This window comes from Gouania willdenowi, chromosome 14 (assembly GCF_900634775.1).
Source record: "Gouania willdenowi chromosome 14, fGouWil2.1, whole genome shotgun sequence".
NCBI classification, from domain to species: domain Eukaryota; kingdom Metazoa; phylum Chordata; class Actinopteri; order Blenniiformes; family Gobiesocidae; genus Gouania; species Gouania willdenowi.
This window is the reverse complement of record NC_041057.1, coordinates 8,879,910-8,895,605: the sequence shown is the minus strand read 5'-3', so window position 1 is coordinate 8,895,605 and position 15,696 is coordinate 8,879,910. Positions and strand designations below refer to the sequence as shown.

Below are 15,696 nucleotides of genomic sequence, written 5' to 3'. Positions count from 1 at the left end.
ATTACTGTAGATTGTTTGTACAATATAATATGATGTTTGTACAATATACTATATCATGTTTGTATAATATAAGCATATTGTTTGTACAATATAATATGATGTCTGTACAATATACTATATCACGTTTGTACAATATAAGCATATTGTTTGTACAGTATAATATAATGTTTGTACAATATACTGTATTACATTTGTAAAATATAATTGTATTGTTTGTACAATATACTGTATCATGTTTGTTCAACATAAATATATTGTTTGTACAATATAATATCCTGTTTATACAATATACTATATCACATTTGTACAATATAAGCATATTGTTTGTACAATATAAGCATATTGTTTGTACGATATACTGTATCATGTTTGTTCAATATAATTATATTGTTTGCACAATATACTATATCACATTTGTACAATATAAGCATATTGTTTGTACAATATACTGTATCATGTTTGTTCAATATAATTATATTGTTTGTACAATATACTATATCATGTTTGTACAATATACTATATCACATTTGTACATATAATCATATTGTTTGTACAATATGATATAATGTTTGTACAAAATACTATATCACATTTGTACAATATACCATATCATTTTGTACAATATAATTATATTGTTTGTACAATATACTATATTACTTTTGTACAATATGATTATATTGTTTGTACAATATACTATATCAAGTTCATACAATATACTATATCATGTTTGTACATTACAATATCCTGTTTGTACAATATAATATCCTGTTTGTACAACATACTATATTACATTTGTACAATATAATTATGCTGTTTGTACAATATAATATCATGTATGTACAATATACTATATTACGTTTGACCAATATACTATATCAAGTTTGTACAACATACTACATCACATTTGTACAATATAGTTATGCTGTTTGTACAATATAATATGTTTCTACAATACACTATATCCAGTTTGTACATATATTATATTTTTTGTACAGTATAATATAATGTTTATACAATATATTATATTGTTTGTTCAATATAGTGATGAAATAATATATTTTACTCTGTAGTAGCTCTACGTTTCCATATAAACCTCTAAACTCAGGCCACAGTTTGTCCTAAAACAGCCCAGTCTGCGCAGCCTTATTAACATGCAGTGCAGCGACTGTTTGGGACGCTGCAGACGAAGAACACGCCACCATATCAGAAAAGAACATGGAACCAGCAGCCACTTATTCACCCTCTGGGATTAGCCACAAAAAGCCAGCTGAGGCCGTTGGTGTTTTATCTCCGTTCCTCAGTCTTCACTCGTGTTTAAAGCTTTGAACACGAGGGCAGAAAAACAGACTGCATGCACTCATACTGCCTCCATTAGCTTTAGCAAAACAAGAGGAATTACTGAGTAGCAGAAATCATCCTTTTTTATTTATTATTGATCACTGACACATTTTAAACTGTCTTTAGTCAAACTTTTATACATGACTTTATTTTATTATTTTCTGGACTTTACCCTGAAATCCTCTTCGCCCTGTGTAGCCTAGCTTAGCATAGCTTAGCCTAGCTCTCTGGTGCTTTAGCATTAGTAGCAGATGGCAGCAGACACAGGTGACAGCTGCTGCACAATTAACACATTCATGAATATCACAGAGGGCGCTAACAGCATTACACATTCACAGCACTGGCCAAAATTAATTTTAGACCTGATAGTATTTTCTCTTTGATTATTAAATGCACAAAATGTAAAAAAAAAAAAAAAACTTGACAATAATTGTGTTGTTTTTTTTCACATCTGTTTCCCTGTTTACATGTGTTTACTGGCTTTAAAACTCCCCAAAATTGTACCAAAGATGCTAAACAGTGTTTATAGAGTCGACTGTGATTACATTTACATTTATATGTTTGAGATGGACTTTGGAAATCTGGGACGGTTACGCAAATAAACCTATACAATGTCCATTGGTGACACTTTTGAATCCCAGTCACTCGTTTTTACAGGAAAAATATAATATAAATGCATCACGTGGTCCCAAAACATTACTTGGGGAACCTTTAGTAACCTGCAGGTGGATCACAGACTTCCTGTCTGACAGGAAGCAGCACGTGAAGCTGGGAAAAACCATCTCTGCTCCCCGGACCATCAGCACTGGATCTCCTCAGGGCTGTGTTCTTTCTCCTCTGCTCTTCTCCCTGTACACCAACAGCTGCACCTCCTCTCACCAGTCGGTCAAACTCCTGAAGTTTGCAGACGACACGACCATCATCGGTCTCATCGCTGATGGAGACGAGTCCGACTACAGGTGGGAGACAGACCGGCTGGTGTCCTGGTGCAGCCAGAACAACCTGGAGCTCAATGCTTTAAAGACAGTGGAGATGATAGCAGACTTCAGGAAGAACCCAGCCCCCCTCACCCCCCTCACCCTGGGAGACTCTACAGTGAGCTCTGTAGAGTACTTCTGCTTCCTGGGGACCATCATCACTCAGGACCTCAAGTGGGAGCTGAACATCAGCTCCCTTATCAAAAAAGCTCAGCAGAGGATGTACTTTTTGCGGCAGCTGAAGAAGTTCAGTCTGCCAACAAAGATGATGGTGAACTTCTACAGCTCCATCATCCAGTCCATCCTCTGCTCCTCCATCACCATCTGGTACGCTGCAGCTACGGCCAAGGACAAGGCCAGACTGCAGCGTATCATCCACTCTGCAGAGAAGGTCATCGGCTGCAATCTGCCCTCCCTCCAGGACCTGTACGCCTCCAGGATTTTGAGGCGTGCAGGAAAGATTGTGGCCGACCCCTCCCACCCCGGTCATAAACTGTTTCAATCTCTCCCTTCTGGTAGGAGGTTTCGGTCCATCAGGACCAGAACCTCCAGACACAAAAACAGCTTCTTTCCCTCTGCCACCATCCACATGAACACACCCCAAGTCACCCACTGAACCCCCCCCCCCCCCACCCGATCACCACCTCCACCAGCTTGATACCTGCTGCACTGTATATATATATATTTATATTTATATTTATCCTATTTATCCTTTATTCTCTATCTATCCTTTATTTATCCCTCATCCTTTATATTTATCATTATTATTATTATTATTGTTGCTGGGTTGTGCTTTGTTGTTCTGTTTTTATTTCTTTTATTTCTTTTTGTTGCTTGTTTTGTGCACCAACCACCAAGTCAAATTCCTTGTACTGTCCTCAAAACTGTACATGGCAAATAAACATTTCTGATTCTGATTCTGATTCTGATGTGACAAGAGATTTAGCCTTGGGTTATGGGAAGAATTGGACATATTGCTCTATTTTGTCGCACGTTTTAGACAATAAATCACCCTTATTCCTGAGGAAAAACAGTGTGTAAATGTGAAAAAATGGGTCAGATTGATTTTTCCGTTTCAGAACGTAAATTCTGTTTTCTGCAATCACGGAAAATCGGAGGCTCCAGGTAAATAATGCAGAATAAGGTTTTATCACACAGTTTTTTTAAAGGTTAGTTGATAAAATTTGGATTCGAAAGTGACCTGGAATATCCAAATGAAAATCTTAAGAGAGGATTAATAAGTTAAAAATACTTCCAGCATGTTGGTTTCAGTCTTTGTCCATCATCTTTGTATCATATATCTAAACAGCCTATACAATAATTTCCCTTACAGTTTAAAATAAACCCCCATAACCACTGACTAAACAATGCATTAGCAGCAAACTGCGACCACACTTTTTCTCTCCCACCGTTACATGAATTGCCAGAAACCTAAATAAACATGTGAGGTCTATAAGCCACTTAGTGCAGCTCTGCCCATGAATAATGGACCAATCTGAGGTTAAAATGGAAACGTGGGTCGAGGCCATGCAGCTCCACAGGAAATTGATGCTGATCGTGGAAAACCACGGGAAAAGCAGACTTCCCGCAACAAAGAGGAAGACGTTGCATTAAAAATGTCTATAAACACTTGAACTGGTGGAATAAGGATGATTGAATGTGATGCTGGTGGACGATTGTTGTCCAACTGCTGTGTTTTGGAAATGGAAACACAGCAGTTTTCAGTTTGCAAACCATTTATAAAACGTTATGCAGACCAGTGAGGGAAAAAACTTTGTATCTTGTTGTTCAATAAGAAAAATGTAATGTATACATATATATAAAGCACAGAATTGTCATTTGGGAGGTAGTTTACAGAAAGGAGCAGAGGTGAAAGTAAGGAAGCTTTTGTGGGTACTTTTAAAAATAAGTAATTCCTTACATTTCTACACCCAACCGTTACTGAGTAAATTATGTATTTTTTTGTTTTAAAATGATCAACAGACATTGTGAAATTACAAAAAATTAAATGACCAGACAACAATCAAATGCATCATAGCCGACCAATCAGATTGAACGTTTATACATCAGATGTTTACTAATTCCAGTAAGTTCATTTTGTCTTCTTTTTTTAAATATATGTTATGGTTTCGTTTTTTCGAACAAGGTTTTTCAGGAAATTTTATCTCCTGTTTTGTCCATGTTTCGACTTTCAACTGCCAGTCTTCCTCAGAGGTGATATGCCTTGATGCGTCCCTACAAGTTCTCTCATAAGGAAAGCATCAAAGCATTTTCTGATGACATTCATGTGCCCTTATGAGTTCTTTCACCTCTGAGGAAGACTGGAAGTTGACAGTTGAAACATTTTACTTTCAAAACACCACACACTTTGTTCTTCTTCTTCTTCTGTACACTAGTTAAAATCGCTACTGCTCTGTTTTTCGTGAACGGATCGGGCTGAAATTTGTTAGGTGTAATCTTTGGATGTGTACGCACCGACTCTCAGAGCCCGATTTTTGATTTGGGGCCCCAAAAAAACATAAAACAAAAGTTGATTTCTCATCTACAGTATATGCGAGCCAAATATTACGACAGTTGGTGGTACCAAATCATTGGCACATACCAATAAAATGGGACCCATTACCCCGGACGTGTCACAAGGGCGCCAGGGGGTCCCCGGGGTCCCATTTTTCAAATGACCACTCCTCCGTTAGTTCTCGTTAGATTGGAATGCAACTTGGTATGAATGAATATGATGAGATGCTCTGAGCCCTTTTTTTGAAGTGGGGTAGGGGGCCCGGGGGCCCACCCCTCATTTCCGATAATTTCCAAATTTATAGAACATAGTCGCGTGATATATCGTTTCAAAGATAATTCAACGTAGATTATGATTATGCCTCGCACAATTTGATTAGGGGCCCACCCCTTTTTTAGGCAATTTCCATTAAAGTTGGTTTCTCATTTATTTGTGAGTAAAATATTGCGACAGTGGGTGGTACCAAATCTTTGACACATACCTATATATGAATGGGGCCCAATACTCGGTATGTGCCGAGGGGGGCGCCATTCTTCATATGACTACTCCTACGTTAATGCTCGTTGAATATGACTGTATTTTCACATGGACATTCTATGAGCGGCTGTCATGAGCCTCTCTGAGACATTTTTGAAAGGGGGGAGAATGGGGGCCCACCCCCTTTTCCAGTAATTTCTAAATTTATCAGAATATAGTTGTGTGATATATTGTTTCAAAGGCAATCCAACATAGATCACAATTTTACGTTGCACAATTTAATTTGTTTTACTCGGTGGAACTGAATTCTCTGGAACGTTGTATGTGCCATTCGACGCAGAGACGTTCCGCGGGCCTGGCCGTAGTGCATCAGAACTTGAGTATTTTATGTATGACTTACTTGTACTTGTGTACAATTTCAATCAAGTAACAGTATTTCTACTTGAGTATAATGCATCAGTAGTCTTTACACCTCTGCAAAGGGGATTGAAAAAGTAATGCTATTGTGACAGTAGGCTAATGTGTACAGGTTTCTGTTAGCTGCTGCTAATGGATCCACTGTTTGAATCGGGTTCACATAAAAGATAACAGGTGAGAGCTGTTAAGGTTTGTTTTTTTTTACGCTCCATTGGCTACTCTATTCACCATGGCCCTACTATTGTGAATTCTGAATTATCGGCAACAGTGGAGAGGGAAAAACCCGTCTGTTTATTTGGAGAAAGCATTATCTAACTGTACTTTTACTGAATCTGAAGTGTTTCTGCAATCCCTCTCTGAAAATTAACACATAAAAAAACACACACACACACACACGGGTGAAAAGAGGAAGGTTTGAGCACTGAAGGTGATGAGCGAGCAGAGAGAGAAGAAGTGGGAGGTGGAGACAGACTCACACCTTCCACCAGCTCTGATCAGTGTCAGTGTTACATACAGCATCCGTTAGAGTTCTTTAGTGTCCTTGTGGTTCCCATTCTGAGCCCATCAGTGTGTCACTGGCTGTGTCACTGCGTGTGTGTGTGTGAGTGTGTGTGTGTCACACTGAATGACAGAGAAGAGCGAGAGGAGGAGAGAAAGGAAGCTGACAAGCTCACAGGAAAGATCTCAGGAACGACAGATCCTGTCTGCTCCGATGGAGAATAAATGTGGGATGGTCTTCTGCACGATGTGAGCAGGAAGCGACTGCCTACAGGTCTGTAACTCTCTGTTTTTTTAATTTATTTTTAGCAACATTTTAAGAGATGCTTTTTTTTTTTTTAGTCATTAATTCCAATTTGTCCACAAGAAGCTTTGAGCGTGTAGGGATGGTGATGTGTAAGGAACGTCTACTGAATACAAATGGCTTTCATCCACCTTGAAGTCATCCTATTACACAGAGGGAACTTTATTCATTGATGCACACAGTCTGAGGGAAAAGGAAGGAAATGGGTGTTTAAGAGATAAGAAGTGTCGTTGGATTGTTTTTAAATGAAAGAGAAAAGGAGCTGCAGATGAACAAATACATGCATGTACTTCAATATAAAAAAAAACAGTTTACAGTGAAGACGAGCCACACAATCAGACCATGTGTGAGATTAGAGCTTTATCATTTCATACATGAATAATAATACTAAGATAATACATGTATTGTAATAGATGTATTGTTATTTCAACATTATATTGATTTATTAATTTAAAACTGAAAAATAATAATTAGAAAATTCTTGCGTTTTTCAAAAGTTCAGGAATTCTAAACAAAAACTTCAAATATTTTCTCACTGTGTGACAGATGGGCAGATGTTCAACACCTGCTATACGTTTAAGATCTCGGGTAATGTGAGTGTTTCTCATCCAAATAAATAAATAAAAAGTTCCCCTGGCTATTTATCAGCATTTAAATGTGTCATTATTCTGTTTAAGGTTCTGGTCAAAATGGAACTGAGACAATAAATAAGAGTCTAATGGAAGATGAAGCTGGAAACTGTATTTTTCAGCATACATTGAAGACTCTTAAAAAGTACATTCACAATATAGAATAGAATAAAATCTGTCTCAGATCATGAGATGTTTAAAATGTTTTAGATTCAGGTTTTTCTCTCCTTTTTTTATAATCCGTGTAAAAGGTTCAGTGGTACAGGAATTTGTTCGTGTGACGTAAAAAAATGTTGTATTATCGCCTACAGGATGTCCATGCGTGTAAATAATGAATATGTCTAATATTTTCTATGTTTCAGCTAATTTTGTCTGTGTTTTTTCTAAAATGTGGAATGGATTCAGTGTTAGAACACGGACAGACATTAAAGAGCGTGGCCCAAATGCCGTGACATTTTACCAAACAGAAAGCGCGTTCATTATTCATGATTCATCCAGATCTCTCTGGGATGTTTGGGCTTCAAAACGTGTGGGAATGTAGCAAATAAAATAGATCTTTGAATTAAAATTGTAGTAAATGTTATTGGGTCATATGAGTATCACAGATACCTGTATACTCAGACTAAAGTCCAACAAACCATCATAAAAGAAAAAAATATTAAAGAAACAAGTTGGAGAGACAAATTTAATTATTGCTTTGTTTTAATAATCTAATCATCATTTTACTTAATGATTTATTTTGGGAGATTTACTTTAATCTGTTAGTGGTAGTGATGTAACAATTCACTCAACTCCCGATACCATTCGTTTCACGATACTGGGTTCACGATACGATTCTCTCACGATTTATTTTACAAAATGGGACTGTAGACAAATGGTGATATAATATTAAATATTCCTTTATTGTTTTTAGAAAATACTGTACTATTTTCCTTTTATTTTTCATTGTCAAAAAAATCCCTTGAGAAACTATTCAAAACAATGCAATTTAACTAAAAATAAATCTTGAATGAAATAAATAAAGGAATAATCCAAATGAAGAAGAAGCTTATTAATTTAAATTCTGGTTCTATAGTAAACAATGCAAAACTACATAATAGTTATTTTTCTTTTTAAAAGTGCAACTGTAAATACATTTTTTGCCGTAACAATTGGACTTTAAAAAGAAATTGCACTGTATTTACATTGGATATTTGTTCGGACCAGCAGAGGGCGCTGGTAACCCGGTGGTCGGTTGGCATGCAGCTATTCTGCGCAGTGAAGAAGAGATGCTATGCGCTAGCAGACAGAGCTAATAGAAAAACTTGACTTTTACAGATATTCACGTAATATTACAGATATTCTTTCGGTGCTAAAGGGGAAAGGAAACATTTATGAATATGTTTAAGAGTAGAAGGTGGCCAGAAAGAGAGTAGTAGGAGATTCCGCCCGCCACCTCAGCATTTGGGCAAGAGAAGGATAAATATGTAGCTTCCTATGCTGTTTAAAAAAAGTACTGCTATTAAATTTTCAGAGTATCGATATGAACCGTGATACCTATGAATCGATTTTTAACTGCCTTACGATTATTCGTTACATCCCTAGTTAGTGGTTATTTTACATCTATGAATGACAAAGTAATGCACAATACTGTTGTTATTCCTTTCTTTCTTATTTGTTTTTCTTGTGTAAAGCGGCTTTGAGTACTCAAAAAGCTCTATATAAAATTGATTTATTGTTATTTTCATTATTGTATGTGTGTATATTTAGGTTTAATGTTGGTTTGCAGGACTGTACAACTTTCTTTTTGTTAACTTTTATTTCTTTCACAAGATTGCTCTGATTTATTTATTTTTATTGTTGTTTGCATGTGGCCATGATGAGTTTCACACTCCGAGACTAAAGTTTAATGTAAATTACATTTTATGCAAAATCGAACGAGAAGATCAGGAAGGCGGTAGTATTAGTGAGTTTGACATCCCTGTATAAGGTTATAGGTTTGATTCCCAGGTCTGAGTAGAGGTAGACTATAGTTGATGGATGGATTAAAGATGGATGAGTCGCATACAACAATGCTTATTAGGAAAAGGATGATGGTGGGGAAGAAGCAGAATGCAGAAAATGTAAGTCTTGGAATGCAGCGTGAATGGTGAGATGCAAAGAAAATGTAGGAATTAATGATGTTTTTATTTTGAAATAAGGAGAGGGGGGTTGTATAGATAAAGACTAACCAGTCCACAGCAGGGTGGTAAAACAGGGACCAGTGGGTGAGTGGACATTGCTCACAGGTAATTGGTCGCTGTGCTCAGATTCCTGCAGGGTAAATTTCCAACCTGTCACTAATGTCACAGGTGGAAGTATGAAAAGAGTGGACATTTAGGAGTTAAAAGTCTGGAGTCTAGATAAAAGGCGACAAAGGTTAAGTAGCTTTGCAGAAATAACTGTAGAACTGGAGAGGAGAGAAGTGTGAAAGTGTCGCAGAGCCCGGACGCTAAAAAAAGAATCAAGCCTCAAAGCCACACACAGAAGTTCCAGAGCTGCAAAAAGGAAGGGGAATAAGGTCATACATGTGGCTTTTATTTGGTAAAAATGTGATGATCCTCCTAATATAACAGGAGTCACTAAATAAAGTACATTACAGTGTATTCTAAAACAAGTTGAACATGTAATTCAGAGTTGTCAGCAATCTGATTTGCTCATAGCAGTGAATATGTTATTAATGTTATCAACTGTTATCGCTTTGACATCAGACTGTATGGAGAGAAGAAAACAACAACAGGTTGTGTCAGCAGTAAATTAAAGGAGAAATGTGAAATGTTTTCTTCTCTTTTAATCTGATCTAAAACATATGAACTTAAAGTATGTTCAGTTATTTTAGGTCTTTAAATTAGATCAATAGATAGATAGATCAATAGATAGATAGATCAATAGATAGATAGATCAATAGATAGATAGATAGATAGTTGTGTTTATGACCATTTTTTTATCACATTTGTAGCTTTTTCAACACTTGACAATTACTGGCATTTATCCTATGTAGGCGTGTACATTGATGTGTGTGTGTGTGTGTGTCCATGCGTATGCGTGTCTAACCTCTCCAGACTCAGCAGGACTGCATGGTCTGCCCTCTTAAAGTAGATTAGCTTGAAAACGAACCGCGTTGCCTAGATACAAAAAGCATCATTAGGCACAATTATCAGCCACTTCAGCCCCCAACGAACGAGCTTCATCATCATCACAGATTTCAAAACAACATATGATTAACAACAGCAACCTGTGTGAGGGATGGACAGCTGAGACAGTGTGCGTGTGTGGAGGGAGGACTGTCTGGAGAAAGACTCAAGGTGTGTGTGTGTGTGTGTGCATGAATGTGTGAAAATAAGGAGAAAACAGGAGAAAACCAATTTTCCAGTCACAAATTAAATCTGGGAGTCTGAGAAAAAGGTAGAAGTAAAATCCAGAGCTTGAAGTTATTTTAGGGAGTTCAACTCATGAAGATGTGGTGAATGTCAGCACTGAGCGAAAAGTAAAGGAACGAATGAGGACAAGTTCAGGGACAAAATGTTATATATATATATATATGTATATACTGTATATATATATATATATATATATATATATATGAGAATGTTTTATAACAATTCATTGATGTTGGCTTAGAATGAACTAGGGTTGGGTTCAATTTTGATTGTAATAATTACAATTATTGAACATGTTGCTGTTGTAATCGTAATTAAATTGTAATTGAGTTCACATTATTGACTTTGTAATTGTAATTGTCATGGAAATTCTATAAAAACACAAAAACCTGTGGAACCATGATACGGTTCTATGACTTACACACATACACTACGTAATTAATATTTATTCAAATATCTTTCATATCAAGTTTACCTCTCGGTTCTCTTGAAGATCACTTTACCATTTCAAAAAGAAATTGAGATCTAGGAGTATTCTGGCAGAAAAACGACACCAAAAAGACTAATACCAATATTTCCATTGATTAGGAAGCCTAGCAAAGTAACCAACAGATTAGAAACACTGCATGATAGATACATTTCAAAAAATATATATATTACAGCTGATTTAAGGCTTGGGTCAACCTGTTATCATAAGAGATGCTAACAGAAAGCTAACGCAAGGTTAAGTTAGCTCATTCCAGCTCATGATATCTAGGTCATAGTAACTGGTTTCACTGAAGAGGCTCCTCCAGTGCTGAGCTGAGTGTTGTTCATCGTTCACCACCATCAGTTCAGCATTAGGAGCTGTTGACCTTCATGTTGACCTTCACGTGGTGATGAAGTGCTTTGGTTTGTTCGTGCTGACAGGAGGGAGTGACAGGGTTCACGTAGAACAATGGTTCCCACACTTTTCACAGTTATGCACCCCTTCAGACATTTAACCTGAGGCCATGTACCCCTACTATGGCACTCCTAAAAAACATCATAATGTAATATGTCATATACATTGTAGCCCTACAGTGAATTTTACTGATCCTGTAGAGGAATAATATATAATCAGAATCTAGAATATTAGCATTTCCTGAAGAAAATGTGAGGATGTAGGTCCTGGACCGCGTCACACTGCATTAGCTTATCATTGGCATTAGCATTATCTAGCATTAACCTAGCAATAGCAATAACCTAGCATTAACATCAACATTAGCGCAGCAATAGCATAAGCCTAGCATTAACATTAGGCTAGCATTAATATTGACCTAGTATTAGCATTAACATAGCATTATCATTAGCCTAGCAATAGCATTAGCCGAGCATTTGTGTTAACCTAACATTAATCTAGCAATATTAGCCAAGCATTAACATAACAATAGAATTAGCATAGCATTAACATTAGCCTAAAATTAATATTGACCTAGTATTAGCATTAACATAGCATTATCTTTAGCCTAGCAATAGCATTAACCTAGCATTCGCATTAACTTAACATTAACCTAGCAATAATATTAGCCTTGCATTAACATTACAATAGAATTAGCATAGCATTAACATTAACTTAAAATTAACATTGAACGAGTATTAGCAATAACAGCATTATTATTAGCCTAGCAATAGCATTAGCCTAGCATTCGCATTAACCTAACATTAATCTAGCAATAATATTAGCCTAGCATTAACTTAACAGAATTAGCCTAGCATTAACTTAACATTAACATTGACCTAGCGTTAGCGTTTACCTAGAATTAGCATTAACCTAGCAATAACAATAACCTAGCATTAACATTAACTACTGTATTTATATTGTAGTTTCCAATGTTGTCATTGCTTTTAATTTTCTTTCATGTACCCCCAAGACAATTTGCGTACCCCACTTTGGGAAGCCAGGACATAAAAGAGCAGGGGTGTCAGTCAGGGGCCAAATACAGAGCAGCTCGATCGCAAGTGGGCCACACATTTTTGGTGGTGGAATTTATAGTTAGGTTTTTTTTTTTTTACCATAATTGTGCCCTATTTTTCCCGACCACGTATAATATTTTATAAAGCCAACAGAATGTAAAGCAGAGGTTCTCAACCTTTTTCGGGTTGTGACCCCATTTTTATATCACAAATTTCTGGAGACCCTAGAGACTTTTTTTTTAAAAAAAAAATGATTTGTATATATATTTATCCTGCATTTTATTTTAACTACGGTAAATTTATATTTGAGAAAGTTTAAGTATGGAATACAGTTGTTTGATATTGTGTGTGTGATGTTATTTGAAAAAGAATAATAATTTAAAAATGTCAGAAATATAATTTTTACCAATTACTTGACATTTCAGGCGACCCCACATGGGGTCACAATCCCAAGTTTAAAAACACTCATGTAAGGCGTCTTTAAATGACTCTGCAAGAGTCAAAAATCTTTGACCAATTTTTGTGTAATTTACATTTTGTGCAAAATTGAGTTATTTTCACAATTTCTAAAAGTCAGTCATGTGATAAAAGCACAGGATAAATACAAGTCCATAAAATATTGTACAATTTCATTACAATTGTGAATTATGAAGGATTGAAATATCTACAACTGAATTAATTCTTACATACTGTACCTGCTGCTGTGGGCCACATGGAATCTCTAATGGGTCTGAAATCTGGCCCCAGCGCCTTGAGTTTAACACACATTCCATAGATTGAAGAAGCTGACTTTGCCCTTTCTAAAGATCGAGAAGTTTATATTTCAGAACTGCAGATGTAATGTTTGAGAGCAAAAAGCTCTCGTCAGCGATTTTCCTCCACGTTTGAAAAACTCCTAAAGGACAAAAAAAAAAAAACCCTCTAGCAGCTCCAGCAAAGACAGACGTTCTCCTGCGGATGCTATGAATAATAAATGTCAATTTTAACTTTAAATCTCTACTTTCCCTTTCATGTTCTGTGGTGAAGCCTCGTCAGGATGGACGTCCCACTGGGGGGTCAGAACGACACAGTCATCACTTCAGCTGATGAAAACCAGACTTTTCTACGTCTCTCTCCGACTTCGGCCTCCACGTCAGCAGCTGCTTCGCCCGCGGGTCGCCCGGGGAATGTCTACGTGTACGTGTGGCTCTTCCTCGGGCTGCTGGTGTTCCTGTTGACGCTGCTCATCATCTCCCTGCACAGACTAAAGAACATCATCTCATCTTCCTCCTCCATTCCTGACTGCAGCAGTGAGGGGGGAAGCTCCTTCACCAACATGGAGATCTGTAGCGTCTCATCACAGAAGTCCTCCATCTCTACACTGTCTACCTGACACAGGCAAACATCTACTAATGCAGTGGTTCTCAACCTTTTCAGCACGCAACCCCCAAAATAAAGGTGCAAGAGACCGGGGGCCCCTCATCTATTAAGGGGAATAAAGGGGAGAGCTTTCTGGGGCCCATCTATAAAGTCCTTTATGAATCTGTGATAACCACATTTATTTATTAATCTGAATAATACCCAGTTATCCAGGAAGTGTATTATTATTTGTACCATAGTATATAGTCATCTTAAAGATATAAATCCCTGTTTTGATCTGAAATAAAATGGGGTCAAAAGTGACCAAAAATAATGAAAAAGGTGGTGAAATGGGATTTTAAAAACCACAGAAACTGGTTAAAAGTTGCAAATTAGAGTGGGCAAATACAGACAAAAAAAGTGTCAAAAAGGGTTCAAAGTGTCAATATTGGCTCAAAAGTGGCAGAAATGGGGGGAGGAAGAGTTGGGGTAATTTAAACAGTAAGTACGATTAGTTTTAACTGGCAAATAATGGGCATGAAACATAGTGAGCGGGGTTAAATTGGCAAAATAAGCATGAAATACGGTGAAAAGAGGTTAAAAGTGACAATAGGGTTTCAGCATATGTGACGTTAGGTGGGAAAAGTGGTGGAAAGGGTTTATAAGTGATGAAAATGTCTGGAAAAAATGTGCAGAGAAAGCATATGAATTTGATGAAGTGGCAGAAATGTGAGTAATGTAGCAAAAAACGCATTAAAATGAGCAAAAAATATGGCAAGTTTGGTGAAGTTGCAGAAAAAGGGGAAAAAAAGAAGAAATTGCGCTCAAATTGTCCAAAAATATTCTTAGATTCTTGAAGACATCTGGCGACCGCCTCCCAGTGTCTCGTGACCCCAAATGGGGTCCTGACCCCAAGGTTGAGAATCCCTGCCCAATGGGACAAATAGTGTTTGATGAATGAAAGCCAATCATTCATTTCAAAATACAAAAAAGTTAACGAGAAAATAATCATTTTCGGTCGAGTTTATGTTATCATCTTTGTCTGCAGAGTTTGCATGTTCTCCTTGAGTGAACATGGGTTTCGTGACTACGGTGGATTCCTTAAATCACGTATGCTGTAGATAAAGTGTCCAAGTCCACAGTGCTCTTTGTGAGCTTTGCTTTTGTTTTGCATAAATACTATGTCTGATTCAGAGTAAATGATGTGAAAAGAAACACAGCTCAACGCTTATTTTCCTATATTTCCATCCTCACTGACGGGAAACACAATGGAGCAGCATCTGTCAGTGTCTGTGATAAATCCTCATAAAATCATCCTCTGTCACATTCACAACTGTGAAATCCCTCCAGCTTTTGTAGACGTGGGAACAGACATGTGTAAATCACGGCAATTAGAATAAACACTAATATTTAAAAATAAGCTTTTGTCATTAATTTGCTTTACAAATGATTTTTAATAGGTTCAGTTTTGCAAGCAATAAACTGAATTGAATCAGGTTGACTCAACTTGTTTTTATTAGAAGTACTGGGATTTTCATCACAATGACCTCATTTATTCTGACTGATTTACAAAAACAAAATAATAAAATACAGATGGAGATCTATGGCATTCAAAAATCATGCCAAATCATGACAGTTTTACTCACTGTGACGTGCATTTCTTATATAAAGTTTCCTGACATTTAAATCTGCAACGTGTAAAATTGGTGCCAAAAGTTCACGTGATTTTCATTTTTCACGTCATGCGACAGTTTTTTAGTACAAAATAAAAAATCAGGACATAACTTGCCAGAAATGCCAGTAAACTTTATAGGAAATGTGCGTTACAATGAGTATAACATGTTTTATGAGTTTGTGAGGTTTTGGTATA

At 36.7% G+C, this 15,696-nt stretch overlaps 1 protein-coding gene across 1 annotated transcript; it reads left to right on the top strand.

The window, feature by feature from the left end:
• The first annotated feature begins 5,139 nt into the window (after positions 1-5,139).
• Positions 5,140-14,118, top strand: sertm1 (serine rich and transmembrane domain containing 1). Its single transcript, XM_028466667.1, has 2 exons — positions 5,140-6,496; positions 13,515-14,118. Exon 2 carries the CDS (start codon positions 13,525-13,527, stop codon positions 13,858-13,860), a length of 336 nt encoding a protein of 111 aa, XP_028322468.1. The 5' UTR covers positions 5,140-6,496; positions 13,515-13,524; the 3' UTR covers positions 13,861-14,118.
• Positions 14,119-15,696: the final 1,578 nt, after the last annotated feature.